General features: G+C 55.3%; 2 protein-coding genes across 4 annotated transcripts; one reads left to right on the forward strand and one right to left on the reverse strand.

Annotated features, from left to right (window-relative positions):
• The first annotated feature begins 699 nt into the window (after positions 1 to 699).
• Positions 700 to 18,436, forward strand: PGAP3 (post-GPI attachment to proteins phospholipase 3). 3 transcript variants are annotated; one of them, XM_066364294.1, is made up of 8 exons: positions 700 to 967; positions 3,067 to 3,164; positions 3,942 to 4,094; positions 14,318 to 14,380; positions 14,990 to 15,051; positions 15,445 to 15,581; positions 15,841 to 16,045; positions 16,221 to 18,436. In XM_066364294.1, exons 1-8 carry the CDS (start codon positions 787 to 789, stop codon positions 16,279 to 16,281), a joined length of 960 nt encoding a protein of 319 aa, XP_066220391.1. In that variant the 5' UTR covers positions 700 to 786; the 3' UTR covers positions 16,282 to 18,436. The 3 variants fall into 3 exon arrangements, with proteins under 3 accessions (XP_066220391.1, XP_066220392.1, XP_066220393.1); XM_066364295.1 differs by lacking the exon at positions 15,445 to 15,581; XM_066364296.1 differs by lacking the exons at positions 15,445 to 15,581; positions 15,841 to 16,045.
• A 571-nt stretch (positions 18,437 to 19,007) lies between these two features.
• Positions 19,008 to 20,830, reverse strand: PNMT (phenylethanolamine N-methyltransferase). The gene is made up of 3 exons (XM_066366381.1): positions 20,491 to 20,830; positions 19,666 to 19,873; positions 19,008 to 19,535 (listed from the first exon to the last, which is right to left on the reverse strand). The coding sequence occupies exons 1-3, from the start codon at positions 20,690 to 20,692 to the stop codon at positions 19,100 to 19,102; spliced, it is 846 nt and encodes a 281-aa protein (XP_066222478.1). The 5' UTR covers positions 20,693 to 20,830; the 3' UTR covers positions 19,008 to 19,099.
• Positions 20,831 to 22,457: the final 1,627 nt, after the last annotated feature.

Below are 22,457 nucleotides of genomic sequence, written 5' to 3' on the forward strand. Positions count from 1 at the left end.
TATTAGTGTTGGATGTAGAGTAGTAAACAAGACAGCAGAGGTCCCCACCCTGCCTGGGGGAAACAGACCACTGTATGCTATATCACCCTCCAGGTGTTATCACCTGAGAAGTGTCGTTTAAATTGAGACTAGAAGGATAAAAAGGAGTGAAAGTAAGAGTAACATAGGGGAGACAAAGCCAGGAGGCTGGAGAGACATGGCCCCTTGAGGTAGGTCTGGGGCGGGGGGCAAATCGTGCAGGGCTTTTGGAGTTATTTTATCCTGAAGTAATTGGGAGCCAATAAAGAATTTTAAGAAGGAAAGTGACATGGTTAAATCTGAATTTTGGGAAATGGAGCGGGAACTGGAGGGAGCGAAAGAAGAGGCAAGGAAACTAGTTAAGAGGCTACTGAGGCTGTTTCAGCGACAGATGGTATCTTTCACCAGGGTGGCGGTGCCAGAGATGGAGAGGAGTGGATAGTTCCAAGTATCTTACGAAGTGAAATCCAACAGGGCTGTTGACAGCCTCAAATAGAGACCCTGGGTACAAACAAGGCGGATGCTGATGAAAGACCACTTTATTTTGCGTTTTAATCCACCTGGCGTCCTTCTTCCCTTAACCCTGTCACCTCTATATATGGAGATGAAATTAAAACAAGGGGCGGGGCAGACGCCCAGGAAAATCCGGGTACTTTTTATTTAAACGAAGTAGACGTCAGCAGAGAAAACAAAAAACCAAAAAACTTCCGGTTACTCCGGATGTGAAGACTCCTAAGCTTCTCCGCCGGCGGAGGGCCAAGGTGAAGGATGGCCGGCCAGACCGCGAGGCTAGTGTTGCTAGCTGGGGCGGCCGCGCTGGCCAGCGGTTCCCAGGGAGACCGCGACCCGGTTTACCGCGACTGCGTACTCCTGTGCGAGGAGCGGAACTGCTCGGGGGACGCGTTGAAGCACTTCCGCTCCCACCAGCCAATCTACATGAGTCTAGCAGGTAAGCCCCGCCCCTAGCATTGGCCCCGCCCTCTTCGCTCTCAAATACCTCTGCAAGCTCTTTTTTTAAAGTTGAGTTTATTGGGATGACACTGGTAAAATTATATAGGTGCACACTTCCACAACACATGTTCTGTACACTGTATTGTGTTCACCCCCCAAGTTAACTCTTGGTCCATCACCGTTTATCCCCCCATACTCCCTCCCAATCACACATACTGCAATCGCCACCCTCTGCAATCTCTGAACCTCAGGATCCGTTGTGAGTAGAGCCCCAGGTAATGAGAGGCGCATGAGCCAGTTTTATTTTCCCAGAAACTTTCATTTACTTTTTATTTATTCAGTCAACTGGATATTTATTTAATGCTCCTGGGTACAGGGCACTGGAATGGCACTGAAATCAGACCAGGGTTCTGTCCTTTGGGGCTCACAGTCCCCGCAGAGACATGAACCTTCGGAAGTGCAAGGTAGAGGATGATTCAATCCCTAAGGATCCTTAGATTAAGCGATAGGAGCATGTAAGGGAGGAAGGAATTGTTTCTAGCTTTGAGGGTTTGGGGGTAGCAATTATCTTGAAACATTTGGAGAAGGAAGAGCTTCTGGATGAATACATTAAATTTGGACCTGTGCCTGACCGGGCGGTAGCACAGTGGATAGAGCATCGAACTGGGATGCGGAGGACCCAGGTTCGAGACCCTTGAGCGCGGGCTCATCTGGTTTGAGCAAAGCTCATCAGCTTGGACCCAAGGTCGCTGGCTTGAGCAAGGGGTTACTCAGTCTGCTGAAGGCCCACGGTCAAGGCACATATGAGAAAGCAATCAATGAACAACTAAGGTGTCACAACGAAAAACTGATGATTGATGCTACTCATCTCTCTTTGTTCCTGCCTGCCTGTCCCTATCTGTCCCTCTCTCTGACTGTCTGTTAAAAAAAAACAAAAAAAAAACAAAAAAAAAAACTTAAAAAAAATTGGACTTGTGGCCTTAGCGGGCACCTTTTGTGTGACAGGTGTCAAAATAATCAATTTTAACAATCCTTTGAGGTAGATTCCGATTTTACAGATAGGGAATTCAGAGAGGCTAAGTGCCCTGCCCAAAGTCACACAGTCAGTAAGTGGTAATGTCAAGTTTCTAGTTCTAGCCTGTTTGACTATAAGTTTGTTCTCTCGTGTGTGTGTGTGTGTGTGTGTGTGTGTGTGTGTGACAGAGACAGAGATGGGAAAGGAAAGAGATGAGAAGCATCAATTCTTCGTTGCAGCTCCTTAGTTGTTCGTTGATTGTTTTCTCATATGTGCCTTGACTGGAGGGCTCCAGCTGAGCCAGTGAACTCTTACTCAAGCCAGTGACCTTGGGGTCATGTCTATGATCCCACACTCAAGCCAGCAACTCCAAGCTCAAGCTGGTGAGCTTGTGCTCAAGCCAGATGAGCCTGCACTCAAGCTGGTGACCTCAGGGTTTCAAACGTGGGTCCTCCATGTCCCAGTCCGATGCTCTATCCACTGTGCCACTGCCTGGTCAGGCACAAGTTTGCTCTCTTTACTATTCCTTTCCAATTTAGACAGAGGGAACAGACAGTGGAGGCCCTGGGCAAATGTGGGCACACCTAGAGCCTTGATTTACTCAGGGGTCAGCGTGACTGAAAAGGAGTATTATAACAAAGTTACAAAGACAATTTAGGGCCTTGAAAGTCAGACTGAAGAATTTGGGTTTCATTTTTATAGGAAAGGGTAAGCCGGCAAGTGTTCCTCCCTGGTAAATGGGAACACATCCTGTGTTCAGGAAGGGCAGTCATAAGTTCAGGTATCCATAGATGAGTCCATCAGATGTCAAGATCCTTGTCCTGAGTGAAAGGAGGTGAGAAGAAACATCTCTATTTGCTCACTGCACACTTCCACTCTCTAGAACACACACACCTTTCCCGTATGTGTATGTCCCACCATCTCTTAGCCATGCAAGTGGGAAACCAGAATTTTTAGATTTTGTTTTCTGCTTCTCTTCAACCTACAGGTCCTCTCGGCCTGCATTCAAGTTTAGGCCCCATTCCAGCTCTTTCTGTGCCTTCTATAGTGGGTAGTTCACTAGGCCAATCTGTCTGTTTCAGGCTGGACCTGTCAGGACGACTGTAAGTATGAGTGTATGTGGGCCACCGTTGGCCTCTACCTCCAAGAAGGTCACAAAGTGCCTCAGTTCCATGGCAAGGTGAGTTGAAGGGGTAGGGTAGGTATGGTGGTAGTCTGGCGGGAGTAAGACACCCCCCACTTGGACCACACAATCTGAGATTTGGGGTAATGAGTGTATTGGGGCAGGTGCCTATTCTTAAAATCTGCTGGTTTTTATTTGGGAATCAGATGGGACCAAGGTGTTGGCCTCTGGATTTGGAGTAGGATCTCCTCAGAGAGCGGTGCTGGGCTTCTTAGGGCTGTGGGATGCCCACCTTGCCATGGGAACACATTCCCTGACCCACCACAGCATCTTCTCTGTCGCTTCTTCAGCAGGAGTCTGGATGAAAACAGTAATACCCCTCAGATTGTCTAGTTTGCTGGTGCCTTTTGATCCAATAATGATCTTGTTCCAGCCTGTTGTTAGCACGAATTATTCTCCCAGCTTGTCACAGAGTAAGCTGGGGCTCAGAGGGCTGTGGTCAGGGGTAAAGGAGGTTATTAGGACCTCTGTCTTCTAGATGGCAGATCTATGCTGTTTCCACGAGGCTGTACTGAGCCATCTGCACCGGCTCGCCTGATCTGCCCAGAGACTAGGCTTACAGTGCCGAGTGCTGACCAGGACGGAGGGATGACCCCAGCCAGGCACTGGCAGGGAGCTCACTGACTCAAAGAGGGACTGAGCCCGAGGCTTTGGCCAGGCCCAGGGCTGAGGCACCAGCTCAGGACCGACTGATGCAGCAAGTCAAGAGAAAACAGATTGGGCCAACTGGGGGTTGCTTGCCCCTCAGGCCCCCTCCATGTGTTCCTTTTTCAGTGGCCCTTCTCCCGGTTCCTGTTCTTCCAAGAGCCAGCTTCTGCTGTGGCCTCTTTCTTCAATGGCCTGACCAGCCTGGTGATGCTCTGTCGCTACCGCACCTCCGTGCCAGCCTCCTCCCCTATGTACCCCACCTGCATGGCCTTCGCCTGGGTAGGTACCCTGGCAGGACTCCTGCTTCACACCCTCCCGAGGAAGGGGCAACTCTTTGATTCCTACTCTCACCCTACAGTGCTGCCACCCACCTAGCTTCCCCTCTGTTTCTCGGGGCTGCGATTGCAGGGTGGCCAGGCCTGGGAGGATTAAAGGGAAGGTTCTGAATCGTGTCTTACCTTTCTGGCAGAGTCCTATGACAAGCTGTTGGGAGGGAGGGAGAGAGGAAAGCGCTATTGTTCTTGTCCTGAAGAAGGAAGCCACTAAAAGCCCCAATAGGACAATTTACAAACATAGAAGGGAGCATGCTGAAGCCATGGTCTTTCCAAGGACTCCCCTGGAGAACTGGAAGTAATCTCCACCTCAGCCCAGGCCCGGAAGCAGTGGCAGCCACAGCACTCCATCCAGAGCTCAGCCTGGTCTTAGACCTGCCAGAGAGAAGCAGAAGTATGTTCCATCTGAGCATCTAGAGAGGGCTCTGAGCTTCACAGTGAGGCTGGTCGGAAGAGCCAGCAGCGAGGGCTGGGAACGATGTGAGCAGCACGGACTGTGGTACAGGTTTGAACTGTGACAACCTGGGGGAGGGGGTGAGAGTAAAAGGTTGCTATGGAGATGTTTAGATCAAGAGCTACCATTGTAAGCCTTAGGGAAACAAAGCCCCACTCACTCATCTTCCTGACATCAAAGCAGCCATTCTTTCATGTATTGAACACCTACTGTGTGCCAGGCACTTTGTTGGCTGTTGGAGATCCAAACAGATGGGTCCCTGCCCTCCAGTACTAATCACACAATTGAACGTAAAAGTGCAGCAGGAGAGAGGTATTGTAGGCATGTGTGATAGGGACTAGATGAGTATGGGGCGATCAGGGAAGGCCTCTCTGAGGAGGGGGAATACAAGGGAAGATCAGAATAGTGAGTGAATATTAGCTAGGTGAATTCAGGGAGAATAGGAGGAGTCGTCTAGGGAGAAGACTCAGAATGTACACAGACAGAAGAGAGCTTAAGTTGTATGAGGACTTAAATGGCCAGGAGGCCTGCTGTGCAGGAAGCCAGGAAATGGGGAGTGAGACCGGTGGACAGGTGGGCAGTAGCCAGGGCCAGCCCGTGGCGATCCTGGGGGTATACTAGGGCACTTTAGATCTTGACTTGCAAAGCATCAGGAAGCAATGAGGGTCAGAGAAAAGGAATTTCGTGAATAGATTGCTTGGAAGCTCATTCTGGCTACTGTACAGAGAACAAATAGGTGGGGGCAGGAGTGGATACAGGGGGCCTTGGTAGTGTTAGCATAGGGCACAGTAGCAAGAGAGGCGGCATGGGTCTTGGGAAGGGCTCCAGAGTCCACACTCTTATCGTCCTGGCTGTGCTGACGAGCTTCAGCAGAGGGCTAGATGAGGAGAGAAGAGTCAAGGATGACGCCTGTGTTTCCACTTATGAGACAGTGACAGAAGCTGTGATGAGAGTGGATGAGGTCACCAGGGAGGACTTAGGCAGCAAGAAGGGCAGGGGACTAGGATGGAGCCCTGAGGAACCCCAAAATGTAATGGCTGGACAGAGGAGGCTGAGGCAGCGATGGAAATGGGGACCACGGGGGACAGGTAGAAAACTAGAATGTTGTATGGTTGGGGGAGTCTGGGGCCACGGACGGGAAGGAAAGAGTAGGCTGTTCTCGCGAATTCTGCTGGACAGTCAAGGAAGAGAACTGAGGACATGAGGAAAACTGGTAGTGTGGGGGTGCCGAGAAGTCCAGGCTGAGCCCCAGGCTGGGGAGACGGGGACAAGGAGGAGAGCAGGAGAGAAGGCTGTTACTCCTCTGGGAAGTACTGATCCTCCCTAATACTGTCCATTCAACAGATATTAATAGTACTTGTTATGACTTATGGAACAAAAATCACATGATGGACCTTGTCCTAAGTACTTTACTTACATTTTCTCATTTAATCCTAATAGCACTATAAGGAAAAACTGCCTCAAGTTAACAGCCTGCCTGACCAGTGAGGGCGCAGTGGTGATGCTGAGGTCCCAGGTTCAAAACCCCCTAGGTTGCCGGCTTGAGCGCAGGCTCACCAGCTTGAGCATAGGGTCACTGGCTTGAGTATGGGATTATGAACATGATCCTGTGGTCGCTGCCTTGAGCCCAAGGTCGCTGGCTTAAGCTCAAAGGTTGCTGGCTTGAGCCCAAGGTCGCTGGCTTGAGCAAAGGATCACTGGCTCAGCTGGAGCCCCCTGTCAAGACATGTTTGAGAAGCAATCAATGAACAACTATAGTGCCGCAACTATGAGTTGATGGTTCTCATCTCTCTCCTTTTCCCTATCTCTCTCTCTCTCGCAAAAACAAAACAAAACTACAAAAACAAAAAAACCTAGTGATAATAAAAAGTAAATCAAATTAACAGCCAATAAGAGTGAATAGTGGAGACAGGATGGCATCCGGGGCTGTCTAACTCCAGGGCCCAAGCATTAAGCCCCTCTGCTGGCCTGTCTCCATGGACTGTAACAAATGCTGGTTGAGCACTTGCTGTGGGTAGAAACGGGGTTAGCACAGTGGGAATGAAGCCCCTGCCTCAGAAGCTGAGCCCAGTGGGAGGTGCAGGTCCAGCCAGGCTGGGAGGCAGAGAGCCGGCAAGCCGAGGAGGGCTTGGGTAGGAGGCCCTGGGAGTCATGATGCAGGGAGACCATATGGAGAAATCTGCAGGGAAGCCCGGGGTGGGGAGCCTTCCCATGGGATGTGCAGGCCTGGTCAGGCTTAGACATGTACACCTAGGGGAGAGGAGGTTGGATTCCGGCATTCCGGGCTGGCGGTAGAGCAGGAACGAAGGTACGGCAGCTGGAGAGTGTGGGGCCTCAGCAGACAGCCTGGGAAGGTCAGCCTGGCCCTGCGTGGCTGTGCGAATGGGACAGAGGGAGGGAAGGAGGAGCAGAGAGCACCTGGTACCAGACAGGGGCGGGGACTGTTGTGGAGGCAGGGGTCTGGCATCAGTCAGCACACACTGTCCCAGGCCTGGGTGGGCTGGAGCCCCCACTGCTGTTTAGGTCTCTCACAGAAAAGGGAATGTGGTCTGGTCTAAGACAGCAGGAAGGGCGGGGAAACAGGAGGGCGCACCTTCCCCCTTTCCCTTGGGGTTCCTCCAGAGACACTGCTTGTCTGGGCCCACTTCCCGCTCTGCCCTGGCCCTTGTCCCTAACAGAGAGCACAGGTCAGCCCGGCGGCCTGAACTCAGACCAAAGCTCAGAGCCTTGGACAGACCCGAGGGGCTGAGTGGGCCTCAGAGGGCCCCAGCTTTGGTCTCCATGCTGTGTGCCAAGAAACCAGCGGTTATTTCATGACTCTCAGGGACAGAACAGGAGCTGTTAGGTTGGGAGAGGCGAACACCTGGGTCCTGGGTGCTGGGGCACTCTACAGGATACAGTGTTCTGGGACGTGGAACCCCTCATGCCACCACTAGGCCCTGAGGGACAGAGCATCAGTGTCCACGCTCCCTTTGATCATCTAGTTTGGATACACCCTTGATCTTTTCATCCTCCAGGTGTTTGCAGGACGAAGGGATCCTGCCTGTACGGAGGGTGTGGCGGTGGACTTTGTCCCGGGCTGGGTCTCCTGGAGCAGGGGGGCTCCTGAGTTCTGTTGGGGTGGGGGAGGAAGGCCCCTCACCTGCTCCAGGTTAGGTCACGGGCAGGTTGTCTCAGTCTTTTCCTCTAGGAAATGAGGCGACCCTGCCCCCAGCAGGGCTAATCAAACTTTGACATTTAAGTCTGAGCTTGGGCTGGGCAGTGGCCAGGCTTTGGGGGAGCTTGCCAAAGCTTTGTACACCATGGACCTTTGACTTTATGGAACTGGGGGCCCCTGCTCTCTGCCAAAGCAGTTCCCTGCTCCTTCATCCAGCATGGAAAAGTCCTCAGGGGTAGAGGTGAGAGCATGAGGGGCCCAGGAAAGCCCAGACAGTCTCTGCAGGATGATTTATGGAGATGGAGATTGAGTGTGCTCTACCTTTGCTGAGGAAACTTCAAGAAGAGATAGAGTAAGGCCACAGCAGGGTGATGGTTAGACTTCAGGAAGGACTTCCCAATCTTCAGACAGAAGCCAGTGAAACAGGCAATGGCAGGAAATCAAAGAATCCTTTTGGATGGTGTAAAAAGTTTACCTCCTCCCATCTCCATCGGCCTCTTCCCCTACCTCTCTCAGGAGTGAACTGGGGCAAGCTTGCCCTGCATGAAGCAGGGGATGAGACACCATGGCCTCCGGGGGGTGGGGCAGGAAGGCAGCAGGCAGCAGGCGTCATAGTTAACATTCTGCCTCCCCCGCTTCTGAGACACCGAGCTATTTAAAGACCCGCTTGTCCCTGCAGCCACGGTGTCAGTGACAACCCCGAGTACTGGGGCTTAGCACAGGGGTCGGATGGATTCCTGACAGACCTGGCTCCCTTGGCATCCAATCAGTTTCACGGCTGTGATATTTCTGTCTCAATTTCCTTATTTTCCAACAGACTGAAACATCCTCTTGCTCTCTCCCCACCCAGCCTTCCCTGTCCCCCTTCATTCCCACCCTAACCGGCACCCTGCCCCTGGCCTCCCCCTTTCCTTAGTGTTTATAAGGAGTTCTTGGTGCCCGCTGGGCCAGCCCATCCTCCTCCTGGTCTGCCTGATTGGCCAGCTGCCCCATCTGCCTCCCCACTCTACTCAAGCTTGGCTGCGGACCAGGAGCAGCCACCCACTTGCATCTTGGGGGCTTTCCCTTCCTTCCACGTCCCTCTGTCCACTTCGCTTGAGTCTTGATTACAAACCAGGTGAAGGGAACTAATATCTGTCTAGTGCCTCCACTGAAGATAGTAGCTTAGGAGCCAGGAGAAGGGGGCTCTTCCTATAGCTGAGGTGTCTGTTTTCTGGGGTCAAGAGACCCCTGGTATGACCTGGTACATTGTGACCCTTGAGGAAGCGGAAGGTGGAGTCAGGTAAAGGGAAATGGTGTAGGGTCAGCCTGCTGGACATGGTGAAGAAAACACATTTATGTAGCACCTACTATATTCCAGGTGGCAGTAACGGCAGCCATCCACTGAGTGGCTTCTTAGTGCCAGGCATGTCACCGACATCGTCCTCACAGCCCTCTTAGGCATGAGTAATGTTACTAACCCTGCTTTGTAAGTGAGGCAACTGAGGCACAGAGAAGCTGTTATTTGCTCAAGATCACGCAGCTATTTAGGGAATAAGAACATGAACCAAGGGTCTACCTCTTCGGAAAGGCTCCAGACATTCTGTCCCTAGCCTGGACCTGTGCTGTGGGATGGGCCTGGGCAGCTGTGGGGAGACCTCTGCTTCTCCACCTGGACTTCCCCGGCCTGAGAGGCAGACTTGGCCTCTCCTGTCTGTGGAGAGATGTGAGGGTCTCATGCTAATCAACAAGGTGGGGAGAAGTAAAGTAAGGCCTAATGTTTTACTCTGTCCTGGGCACTGGGCTGTACACTGTACCTGGATTATTCCTTCAATCTTATCAACGCTATGATTATTCACATTTTACAGATGAGAAAACTGAGGCACAGCAAATACAAAAGAAACCTGCCCAAGGACACAGGAAGAGCAGAGCTGGAATTTGAGCCCTGGCAGTCTGGCTCTAGGGCCAACATTCTTTTTTTTTTTTTTTTAAGATTTTAGTTATTGATTTTAGAGAGAGGATAGATAAAGAGAGAGAAAGGGAGGGAGGAGTGGAAAGCATCAACCTGTAGTAGTTGCTTCTCGTACGCCCTGACCAGGCAAGCCCGGGGTTTCGGACCGGCGACCTCAGTGTTCCAGTCAACCCTTTATCCACTGTGCCACCACAGGTCAGGCAGGGCCTACATTCTTCTTCTTTTTCTTTTTCCCTTTTATTAAGTTATATGTAGCATTTAGTAGTTTTAAAAAATTGATTTTAAAGAGAGAGGTAGGGAGAGAGAGAGACAGGAACATCGATCTGCTCCTGTATGTGCCTGACCAGGGCTCGAACTGACAACCTCTGTACTTTGAGTCGACTATCCAGCCGGGGCTCATTTTTGGTTGTTTTGTGTTTGTTTTTTTTAAAGATTTTTTATTTACTGATTTTACAGAGAGAGGACGGGTGGGCAACAGAGAGTAGTTGCTTCACTCTAGCTGTTTGTTGGTTGCTTGTCATACGTGCCTTGACCACGCAAGCCCCGGATTTCGAACCAGCGACCTCAGTGTTCCGGGTCAGCACTCTATCCACTGTGCCACCAGAGGCCAGGCAGGACTTACATTTTTGTTTGTTTGTTTGTTTGTTTTCAAGATGTTTTATTTATTTGAGAGAGAGAGAGAAAGAGAGAGAAAGAAAGGGAGTGTGGGGAGGAACGGGAAGCATCAACTTGTAGTAGTTGCTTCTTGTATGTGCCTTGACGAGGCAAGCAGGGGTTTCTTTTTTTTTTTTTTTTCTTCTTATATTTTATTTTCTTTAGTGCCTTGACCAGGCAAGCCCGGCGTTTCGAACCAGTGACCTCAGGGGTCCAGGTCGACGCTTTACCCACTGCGCCACCACAGGTCAGGCCAAGCAGGGGTTTCTAACCAGCGACCTCAGCATCCCAGGTCTATGCTCTATCTACTGCGCCACCACAGCTCAGGCAGGACCTACTTTTTTTATTTATTTAAGTGAGAGGAGGGGAGATAGACTCCTCTATGTACCTAACTGGGATCCACTCAGCAACCCCCATCTGATGCTTGAATCAACTGAGCTATCCTCACTGCCAGGACAATGCTAAATCAATAGAGGAGGGGAAGGGGGAGAGAATGGGGAGAGGAAGGGCGAGAGAAGCAGATGGTAGCTTCTCTTGTGTGCTCTGACTGGGAATCGAAGCCAGGACATCCAATAGCCGGGCTGACGCTCCACCCACTAAGCCAACCGGCCAGAGCCAGGGCCTACATTTTTTTTTTTTTAAAGGGACAGAGAGAGAGTCAGAGAGAGGGACAGACAGGGACAGACAGACAGGAACAGAGAGAGATGAGAAGCATCAATCATCAGTTTTTCGTTGTGAGACCTTAGTTGTTCATTGATTGCTTTCTCATATGTGCCTTGACCATAGGCCTTCAGCAGACCGAGTAACCCCTTGCTCAAGCCAGCAACCTTGGGTCCAAGCTGGTGAGCTTTGCTCAAACCAGATGAGCCCTCACTCAAGCTGGCAACCTCAGGGTCTCGAACCTGGGTCTTCTGCATCCCAGTCCAATGCTCTATCCACTGCACCACCGCCCAGTCAGGCAAGGGCCTACATTCTTTGTGTGTGTGTGTGTGTATTTTTCTGAAGTTGGAAACGGGGAGGCAGTCAGACAGACTTCCACATGTGCCCGACTGGGATCCACCTGGCATGCCCACCAGGGGGCGATGCTCTGCCCATCTGGGGCGTCGCTCTGTTGCAACCAGAGCCACTCTAGCGCCTGAGGCAGAGGCCACAGAGCCATCCTCAGCGCCCAGGCAAACTTTTGCTCCAATGGAGCCTTGGCTGCGGGAGGGGAAGAGAGAGACAGAGAGGAAGGAGAGGGGAAGGGGTGGAGAAGCAGATGGGCGCTTCTCCTGTGTGCCCTGGCCAGGAATCGATTCCGGGACTCCTGCACTCCAGGCCGACGCTCTACCACTGAGCCAACCGGCCAGGGCCAAGGGCCTACATTCTTCTGAGAGAGAAACAGGAACATTGAGCTGCTCCTGTATGTGCCCTGACCAGGGAATTGAACTGGCAACCTTCACGCTCCAGAACAACACTCCAACCGACCAAGCTATCCAGCCAGGGCCAAGGGCCTACATTCTTTTTTTCTTTTTTTTCTTTTTTTTTTTTACAGAGGCAGAGATAGACAGGGACAGACAGGAACGGAGAGAAATGAGAAGCATCAATCATTAGTTTCTCGTTGCGCATTGCAATACCTTAGTTGTTCATTGATTACTTTCTCATATGTGCCTCAACCATGGGCCTTCAGCAGACCGAGTAACCCCTTGCTGGAGCCAGCGACCTTGGGTCCAAGCCGGTGAGCTTTTTTTTTGCTCAAACCAGATGAGCCCGCACTCAAGACGGTGACCTTGGGGTCTTGAACCTGGATCCTTCCGCATCCCAGTCTGACGCTCTATCTACTGCGCCACCGCCTGGTCAGGCATGGGCCTACATTCTTAATGACACTATCTCCCAGGTCTGAGGAGAGGGTCAGAAGAGGAACCCCTACCTGACCTGTGGTGGTGCAGTGGGTAAAGCATTCAACCTGAAATGCTGAGGTTGCTGGTTCAAAGCCCTGGGCTTGCCTGGTCAAGGCACATATGGGAAGCAACTATATACTATGAGTTGATGCTTCCCACTCCTCCCCACTCCCTTTCTCTCTCTCTCTCTCTCTCTCTCTCTCTCTCTTCTCTCTAAAAGTCAATAAATAAATAAATAGGAGCCCCCCACAATGGGATACTAAGAGAAGACTTCTCCAGGGTACGGAGGCAGTTGAACAGGGGACTGAGCAGCCTCCACCCCTGGGCCCTACAACTGAAGTAGCTAAGTCCTGGCCCCGTGCACAGCCCCGCCCGCTTCAGTGTTCCAACCGCCAAGCCAAACCGCCACTTAGATCAGTCTTTTTGTCACCTCCCCCTTCCTGCCAGTGACAAGGAGGCCTGGCTGGCTTCCAGTCCCTTCTGCCGTTCTCTCCACCTGCCTCTCACGCTGGCTCCAGGGCCATTCTCCCTAAGGATGCCCTTTCCTGTCCTGCCTGGGCGACCTGGCCCACGTGCTCACCCGGGGCTCCAGCCTGGAGCTTGCTCCTCTCCCCATGCTGGCTCGGAACATCACACATGGTGGGAGCAGTGTCTAAGAAGCCACCCTATTCTGTCCCATTCTCTAGGCTCCAGACCATGCCTCCATTACTGTTTCTGGGGAAGGGACAGCAGGAGGGACAGGACAGGATGGCCATCCTCAAAGGAAGAAACAGCCCAGCCTAGAACAATCACCTGACATCAGGGCTGGAAAGGGACGAGGGAGCACTTAGGCCAGCCCCTGGTTTGTCCCGAGGGAAGCCCGGACCTTGGCCAGGTCTTAAGCGTAAGCAGCGCGACTCGGCCCAGGACCCAGGCCAGGCGGGCGTGTACAAGGAGCCTCCAGAGACTCCCAGGGCCACCTTGCTTTGCAAGGAGAGCCCTGCCAGCGCCCTCCCCTTGCCTTCCCATTCTCTTAGAAGCCCCCTTGGGCCTTCATGGGGCAGCTCACCCTGCCGACCCAGAGTCCTACTGCACTGCCCGAGGGGGAGTGGCTTCTTACCCTGCTCCCTGGGTCACTGCCTGGCCAGTGTTCCTGGTGCACTGGACCCCAGTGAGCTGCCACTGGCCGTCCCCCTTCTCCTCTCGGGCAGGGTTGTCCCGTCCTAGTGCATCCCTCCCTCCCTCCAGGCCATTCAAACTGTTTCTTCCCTTGGCTCCTTGTCACTGGTTTCCCAGCCCTTCCTCCCAGCCCGGGTATGTGTCTCTGCCTCAGCTCACCCTTCTTTCAGTAATTTGGGCCTCTGGGTGGATAGGGTGGTCCCTGTAAAAAGTGCTGGCACCAACTCCCACCAGATCTAGGGCTCATTTGCAGGAGGATGTGTACTCTCTCCTTGCAGTTGATTTCCAGGAAGAAGGTATCAACGACTCCCCTGGGCCCTTGCCCACCACGGCCCCGCCAGCCCTGCTCCTCTGCTGCTTCCAGGGAACAGCAGCCACCGGTCCAGCGGGTTGAGCCGGCCCAACCAGGAGGAAGCTGGGCTCAGTTGGCAGCCTCCTCCTCCTCCGAGACTTGGCCCCAGTGGGATCTGCTTGATCTCCCTCTCTTACTTGCTTGCCCCAGACACACCCCAAGCTGGCTCGAGCCCCTCCACCCCACCCACTTCATTCCCGCCCCAAGAGGCTGAGGTCACTGGCTCCCCTGGCCTAGGTGGGCTGTGATCACCTGCAAGTTGGGGAAGGAGGCGAGGCCCCCCCGGGGGCTGTTGTCTTAGGATTGAGTAACCAGGGAAATCAACTTTGCCAGAACTGGTTCCCAGGTCAGGCCAGAAATCTATAGAGGCTTCAAGCCCCCTTTGGGGGTTCAGGGAAGCTGAGCCTGTGCGAGCTGGGCCAGGAGAGAGTGGAGGGGCCCAGTTTGTTTAGTGGGCTCCAGGAGCGTGGGGAAGCACTCCTTCCCAAAAGGGACCAAGTGTGAGCCTTCTGGGAGTCCTTCCCTCCTTGGGGTACCACACTCACAAGCCACCTCCCTCTTCAGGTCTCCCTCAATGCTTGGTTCTGGTCCACAGTCTTCCACACCAAGGACACGGACCTCACAGAGGTGAGCACCCCTCCTGTTCTGTCTCCTGCTCCCGGAGGTGGGGCAGAGCCCGCCCTTGGGTCTCCTGCTGACTCCGGTTAGGAGCACTTGCTCTGTGCAGGGCACTGCAGACCTGGGAGCGCACTGGAGCCTCACTTAACGCTTGTGAGGCGGGTGTGATCATTATTGGCTCTTCTTAACCGATGAGGCAGCTGAGCCTTGGAAAGGGAGATCATTGCCCAGGGCCACCCAGCTGGTAGAGGGCTGCAGTCAGGGTTGGAGCCACGGCTGTGGAACTCCAGCGGTGCTCTACATTCTGCGGCATTCTCTGATGTTCCGGAGTCTTCGCAGGCCCCCTCGACCAGTAAATACAGTGTCACTGCTTGAGCACAGTTTTTAAAAATTATGTTATATGAATACAAGGTTCAGTCTGTTAAATTCAGATTTGGAACTGGAATAGGCGGGAAAAGCAGAAGATACCACCCACACTGACCACAGACCCGGCTGTGCCTCTGCACCCGTCCTTGTCCCCGTCCCGGAGGGTGCTCTCTGGGCCCGGCCCTCCATTAAACTTTGTCCACTTGGTACTGCCCTCCCACTGGCTCCTCATCCAGCTCTCCCTGCCCTCAGAAAATGGACTACTTCTGCGCCTCCACCGTCATCTTACACTCCATCTATCTGTGCTGTGTCAGGTGAGCCCACCTTGGCGGCTGCAGGGCATGAACAGGCCCGGGGCGAGAGGGGTCGCAGCCACCTGGGGTAGGACGTGGGGCCCCGGCTCTTTCCCAGGAGCTGTAGCACTTGGTCCCAGGCCTTGGCGGCTGCAGGGCATGGACAGGCCTGGGCCGAGAGGGGTCGCAGCCACCTGGGGTAGGACGTGGGGCCCCAGCTCTTTCCCAGGAGCTGTAGCCCTTGGTCCCAGGCCCCCGGGAGGGAGGAGATTGGAGGCTTGCCCAGCTGGCCTGTGTGGATGGGGGAGAGGGGCAGGGGCTTCCATGTGCTGCCGTTGGGGGGAAGGGGTACCCCAGGGAATGCTGCTGGGGCTGGGCCACCCTCCATCTGAGCAGCTCCGGGTGGTGGGGCAGGACTGTGGGGCTGCAGCGTCCGGCGGTGGCCAGTGCCTTCCGGGCTCTCCTGCTGCTAATGCTGACCGCGCACGTCTCCTACCTGAGCCTCGTCCGCTTTGACTATGGCTACAACCTGATGGCTAATGTGGCAATTGGTGAGGCAGGACTGGGGTCCCCCGGGGCTGGGACAGCTGCAGAGCTGCTGGCTTGTGGTGAGGGTGGAGGGTTGGTGCTGTTCCTGGAGAAGAAGCTTCTAGAGGTCCTTCGTGGGGGAAGGGGGAAGATATGGGTCAGGAGAAAGGGGAGGCTGGGAGGAGAATCTGGGACGACCCTGGGGTCAAAGAGCATGGGGGTAGGGGACACTGTGTGGGGCGGGGGGAGCAGATCCGGGAGTGAGCCTCTCCCCACCCGCAGGCCTGGTGAACTTGGTGTGGTGGCTGGCCTGGTGCTTACGGAACCAGCAGCAGCTGCCTCACGTGCGCAAGTGCATGGTGGTGGTCCTGCTGCTGCAGGGACTGTCCCTGCTCGAACTGCTGGACTTCCCACCTCTCTTCTGGGTTCTGGATGCCCACGCCATCTGGCACATCAGCACCATCCCTGTCCACATCCTCTTTTTTAGGTGGGTACTACTCCCAGCCCAGGGCTCACCGTCCTTGAGCCCTTCCTCACTCACTCTATCCCGAGACTGAGTTCTGTTTTTTTTCCCCCTGCCAACTTGTCTGCACTCACCCGCCCCCACCCCTAGGGGGTGCTCTCAGAGCCAAACTTCACAGGGCTTTTTCCACTGCCCACAGCTTCCTGGAAGAGGACAGCCTGTACCTGCTGAAGGAATCAAAGGCCATCAAGCTGGACTGAAGGCCCTGGGAGCAGCTCTGCCCTATTGGGGATTCTGCCCCCTCCCTTCTGGTTCCTCTTCTCCCCACTCCTTGAGTTGATTTATTTTTTGAACTTAGTCATGAAGATGCCTGACCAGGCAGTGCAGTGGATAGAGCGTCAGACTGGGACGCGGAGGACCCGGGTTCGATTCCCTGAGGTCTCCAGCTTGAGCGCGGGCTCATGGGATTTGAGCAAGGCTCACCAACTTGAGCCCAAGGTTGCTGGCTCAAGCAAGGGGTCCCTCGGTCTGCTGTAGCCCTCTGGTCAAGGCACATATGAGAAAGCAATCAATGAACAAACAACTAAGGTGTCGCAACGAAGAATTGATGCTTCTCATCTCTCTCCCTTCCTGTCTGTCTGTCCCAATCTATCCCTCTCTCTGACTCTCTCTGTCTCTGCCACAAAAAAACAAACAACAAACAAAAAAAACCAACTTAATCATGAAGAGGTGGGCCCAGAATTATGTAAGTTGCCCACCACCTTGCTCGCCCTCACAGGTCGTGGCACCTGTTCAGATCTGACCTCTGCGGATCTGGGGCTAGAGGGTGGGCAGCCTCTCTGGTTCCTGCGCTGAACCGGGGTGGAACTGTGTTCTTCGCTCCGCTGAGAGAGCTGCCTCTGCCGCCCCGGCAGTCACGTCCTCACAGCCCCGGGCTGCTGGGGTGGTTGCCAGAGCCCTCCGTCTCGCTGGGAGACCAGGTGCCAGGCCTTCCTGCAAGAAGTGGGGTCCCCTTCTCTTACCCCTGTGCCCTCCAGGGACCACTAGGTGGCACTAGACTCTTGCTCTTTGGCTGCCCACATTTCAAGGCAAGTCTCATTCCCCCCATCAGACTTTGGGGAACCCTGATGTTGGGGTTGGGGAGCAGACTCACCCTGCCTCTGCTTGGGCCAGGACCCCAGAGAGCCCAGGACAGGTATCCCCCCAGGCTGTGGTGGTGTTCTAGTTGGGAGCCTGCACACAAGTGTGTAAGGGAGTGCGGACCAGAATGAGTGTGTAAGTGACGTAGTGGTGGGAACAGGCTTTCGGTGTATAAAATACTGGGTGGGACATTGCGTGAGCCCTGGGCTGGTGCCATGTGGAGAGTGGGTGGGGAGCATGTGAGTGGATTTAAAGTGTATGTGGGCCCTGGCCAGTTTGCTCAGAGGATAGAGCATCGACCCGGCATGCGGAAGTCCCAGGTTTGATCCCCAGTCAGAGCACACATGAAAAGCGACCATCTGCTTCTCTTCCCCACCCTCTCCTCCTTCTCTCTCTCTCCCTCTCTCAGCCAGTGGCTCGAGTGTTGGCGCTGGATGCCGAGGATAACTCAGTTAATTTGAGCATTGGCTCCAGATGGGGCTTGTTGGGTGGATCCTGGTTGGGGCACATGCAGGAGTCTGTCTCTCTATCTCCCCTCCTCTCACTTTAATAGTAATAAAGTGTGTGTGTTGGGGAGGAGCAGGTGAGTTAGTGTGGGTTAAGGGAGTATACATAGACTGAGTGCGAGTGCAGGTGAGTGTGCCACACAGTGAGGGGAGGTTGGAGCAGGGTGAGGGAGTGAAGTCACTGTCAACAGCCATTTATTGAGCACAAAGCCCCAGGCCTGTGGAAAGCCAGGATATTCCCAAGATCTGGCTGGGGGTGTGGGTGTCCAGGCTGCATGTGTGTGTGTTTGTTGCCCCCCACTTTGCAAACCACATAGGTCCCCCCCTCAAACTCAAGATCACCCCCCCCCAGAACCATCCCTTTGGGAGGCAGAGGGAGGAGGGAAGTGGGGTCTTCCAGGCCCCTCCAGCCTCCCTGTCTCCTCCCTCACCGCAGTGTCCTGCCTGCTAAGCCCCTTTGCTACAGCCTGGCCCTGAGGGAAGAGGGAACGGCTGTGGCTGGCAGGGGCCACGCTGTAAGGCTGTAAAGGTGACCCCTGCTAGTTTCTGGCAGTCCTTCAAGGATGGAGTGTGGAGCTCCAGAAACTTCCTATCCACAGGGAGTCTGTGATTGGAGCAAGGAGTCCTCTTGCTCTTTCCCTGCCGCCTCTCCCTCCCTGGGGGTAGGGGTCCTGTGCTTGGACTTCAACTGCGGGGACTTGGGTGGTCATGTTAATTTATTTTGACCCTGAGAACTATTTTAAAGAGGGACATTCTTAATAAACCAATTTTCAGCCTCAACCTTTGCTCAGCTCATTTGTGTGAGTAGGGCAGGCTGGAGGCAGCAGACAGGTGGGGTCCCGCCCTGGGCGTGTGAGGTGGGGATGGCAGCGGCAGCAGAGCTGGGCAGAGCTGTGGTCCAGTTAGTGGCGGAGCCGGGAGGTGGAGCGAGCGGGTGCTTGCTCTTCCTCTCTCACGTCCCTGGACCTTGGTTTGGGCCAGGATTGCAACCCTGACCCCTGCAAGTTCCACTTCAGTCTCCTAGTCTCCCCCACGCATACACTTCCCTCCTCTCTGGTCTGGACCTTGTGGGCTTCACCTGCGAGCGGGTAACAGGGCTGCTGCTGAATGTGAGGACCGTGCACCTAGTAAGTGCCTGGCACACAGCTGACGCTGACTGACGTCCTCTGACCTAGGCCTTCTCTAGTTCGGGGGAAAAATGAAGGATGCAGAAACCTACTTTCATGGAAGCTTCTGTATACAAACGGCTAGGGTTTGCTGCTTCCCACGCCCCCACAACACAGGAGAGCTCAGGCCCTTGTTGCTGCCCAGGGGAGCCGCGGACAGCACTGACACTCGGCAGCAGAGACGTTTCTTTATTAGGTGCCACCTCAGATAACAGGGAATCTGGGTGCTGAGAGCTGCCGGCACTGGGTGCACTGAGACCTCACACTCAGACTTTCTTCTGGGCCCAGGCGAAGAAGACGCCCTTGACATCGTCCACGCCTGTGCGGAGATGAGCAGGCATGGTGTAGGTGCGGAGGTCCCGCACCGCGTAGCCGCTCCGCACCAGGGCCTCCCTCACCTCCTTCTCACGCACGGGCACCACCGCCAGCCTGGCCTCCCCAGCCAGGTACCATGACTCCTCCAGGGCCCCGATGAGGAGCAGGTGCCCCCCAGGCCTTAGCAGGGTGGTGATGTGGTCCAGGGCCCGCTGGAAGCTGGCAAGGTCAGGGCTCACCGCCTCCAGGCAGAAGGCAGAGACCAGGGCGTCGGCGGGCAAGGGCACCAGGCTCCCAGCGCCCAGGGGTCGGGGCTGGTGCACGTCGATGGGGAGGACCCGCTTCACCTTAGCTCGCAGCTGGAGTTCCTTCTCCTGCCAGGACTCACTGTGCAGGGACAGAAGGTGGCGTCAGGGCCAGGGCTCAGAGGTGCCCTAGGCTCAGTCTTCTGTTGCTCCCCTCCCCCACCAGCCACTCCATGGGAGGCCCCTGCCGGACGCCATCTCCTAGCCCTTACCCCTTGCCCTCAATGAGGCAGACGTGCTGGCTGTACACGCTCCAATTAAAGGACCCAGGCTCTTCCCGCAGCCAGAGCCCCAGCTCATGGCGGTTCACCTCCAGGAAGTCTGTCATGGTGATGTCCTCGAAGTGGGCGCAGGCACTGAGCAGCTGGTATATGGTGGGGCCCGAACCAATGTCGATGAGGGAGTGTCCAGACACCTCACCTGGGGGTGAGCAGAGGAAGAGGGTCCTGGTGCCGGCCTATCCCGGTGGGTTCCCTGCCTCCATTCCTCCTCCCTTACCGGCTTCTCCCTCCCTGCCTCCCTCCCTCTGTCTCTCTCTTCCTTCTTCCTCTGTGTGTCTCTATCCGGAGAAGGCGCTGGCTCTGGAGTAGGACTAACCAGAGACTGAGTCCTGGCGTCAACAGCTACAAACTTACCTTGAGAAAGGAACTTAACCCCTCGGTTCCACATCTGTAAACCCACACCCACCAGAGAGGACCAAGTGGGCAAATCCTGGGGTACCTGGCAGTTTCTCCCAGTCGTGTCTCTTCTCTCCCCATTCTTTGTCTTCATCTCTTTCTCTGCGTTTCTCTTTCCTGCATCGCCCACCACATCTCTCAATTCTGAACATCCTCCCCTCCACACCCCTGTCCACAGGTCTCTCTCCTCTACCCCTCGTCTAAGGGATACTGCTCCTCTTCCTCTTCTATTTTCACCTCTTAACTACCTGCCCCTCGGTCCCCATCTGGCTCTCCTCGGTCCCCATCTGGCTCTCTCATGCGCTCTTTTAGCTGCCTGACGACTTCTTGTCCTCTGTGCCTCTGTTTCCCCACGCTCACCAGTGGCGAAGGTCTGCGCCAAGCAGCGCAGCTTCCAAGGCCCGACGCCGTCAGGGCTGCTCAGGTCCCCACGCGGGGGCGCATAGTTGTTGCGGAGGTAGGCGCGGGGTTCGAACCGCTGATAGGCCAAGGCGACCGCCATCTGGCCTGGGTGCGAGTCTTGGGCCGCTCCCGCAGCCTGACCTGGCGCCGCCGCGCTCATGCTGCCGCCGTCGCCGCCCACCCTGTGCCTGGCTGGCCTCACAGCCAGCCCCTTTATCTGCGGCTGGACCCTCCGCTGTGGGGGCGGCGGCGGAGCGCGGAAGCGCCCCGGGCCACGCGCGCTGCGCCTCCCCCTACCCCATCCATCTCCTTTAGTGTCGGGGCCGCAGACGCACGTGATGTGGGTGGCTGCTGCCGCGGGACCTTCTGTTCCCTCCCCTGCTCACGTTTGCTCACGGGGCCCCCCTCCACCCTTGCCTCACCTGTCCTGCTCTAAGTTACGCGCCTCAGCTTCCCACCCCGTCCTGCTCAGATCCCCGACCCCGCCAGCCCCTCAGCACTTTGCTCCCCTCCACCTCTTACAGCCGTACTCCCCTGTGGCCCGGCCTGCCATCCTTTCTCTTTGGCCAGAGTTCGAAATAGCCTGTCCCCAGTCCCCACTTCCCAGCGCTCTCCTCCCTCGCCCCCCGCGAGGCTCCCCTTCTGCGGAACACCCTGTCCAACATCCACCCCTTTCCTTGGTGAGGTTACCCCAACTCCCCTTCTCCGCCCCTCCTCCAGGCCTCTTTGTTGTACTTTTCTATTCCACCTCCGTCCTCCAGCGCCCCCCACCCATCCCCACTGCAGAAAGGACAGTCCGTTCCGGCCTCCATCACAGTCGCCCCGAGGCCCCAGAGCGGAGCTCGCCCCACCCGTCCGATGGCAGTAGCGATAGGGAAGACGAATGGGGCTAATGCACTTAGCGGATGGAACAGCTGGACCTCCCCTACCGGCCCTGCGGGCTTCGAGCCACTTATCTGGGGGGCTGCCGAGGGCGGAAGGCTCCGTATGTTCCACGTCGGGGGCGCGGAACTGCGGTTAGGACGGTAGGGTGCAGGCCCATTCTCCAGCCACCAGGGGGCGCGGCCTCAGGCTCTGGGCGCCAAGGGATTTGGGGTCCTGCCTGTCTTGGGTTTCTGACCCCCTTCCTCTCCCAGCCCACACTCCAGCCCCCTCTGGGGGGAGCGGGCCAAGCCAGGCCTGCAGGTACTGCTTGACGCTCTAGATACCAGGCTGTTAAGATGCCAAGGTCTCCTCTTAAACTCCCAACAGGAAGTGGACGCTGCAGGGCCATCTCCATGGTCTTCCCAGAGTAGCACCCCTCTGACTCAGTCCAGTTCCCCTCTGCCCTGGGCAGGTTACCAGCCCCTGCCGAGATGGGTCCCTGCCCTGTTCTGTGCACCTCTGTCTCCCCACTTCCTCCCCCACTTTGTCCTAAAGAGGAAAGTGTCTCCTTGTTGGTCCAAGCAGCCAGGTTGGAACATGACTCACCACAACAGCTGCAGGGGTCACAGACAAGAACCTGACCCCCACCCCCACCCCCAACAACCTACCCTGGGCTCCCAGGAGAGGGAGGGTGGAGCACTTGACCCCAGCCAAGGATTGCTTTTGTCTGGGTTCAGAACTGAGAGGCAGCTCAGTCTTAAGGTCACCAGTTCCATCCACACACTGAGGCACAGCCAAAGACGGTCCTAGTGCCAGCTCCCTTCATATTCTCCAAGAGATCGTTTAAACAAACCTTGGATGCCAGCTGGCCGCCTGGGCACTGCCTAGTGCCAGGGGACTGGACATGCAAGCCAGGAATGCCCAGCAATGAGGGCACCAAAGGGGGACTGGACAGGCAGCCCCGTTTACAGCTGTCCCCCTCCCCCAAACACGGGGTGTACCCAGTAGCTCTGCCATATTTAGCTCAGATGTAGGGCCTGTTCCCAGAAGTAAGTGTGGGA

Source organism: Saccopteryx leptura, chromosome 2 (assembly GCF_036850995.1).
Source record: "Saccopteryx leptura isolate mSacLep1 chromosome 2, mSacLep1_pri_phased_curated, whole genome shotgun sequence".
Lineage (NCBI taxonomy): Eukaryota > Metazoa > Chordata > Mammalia > Chiroptera > Emballonuridae > Saccopteryx > Saccopteryx leptura.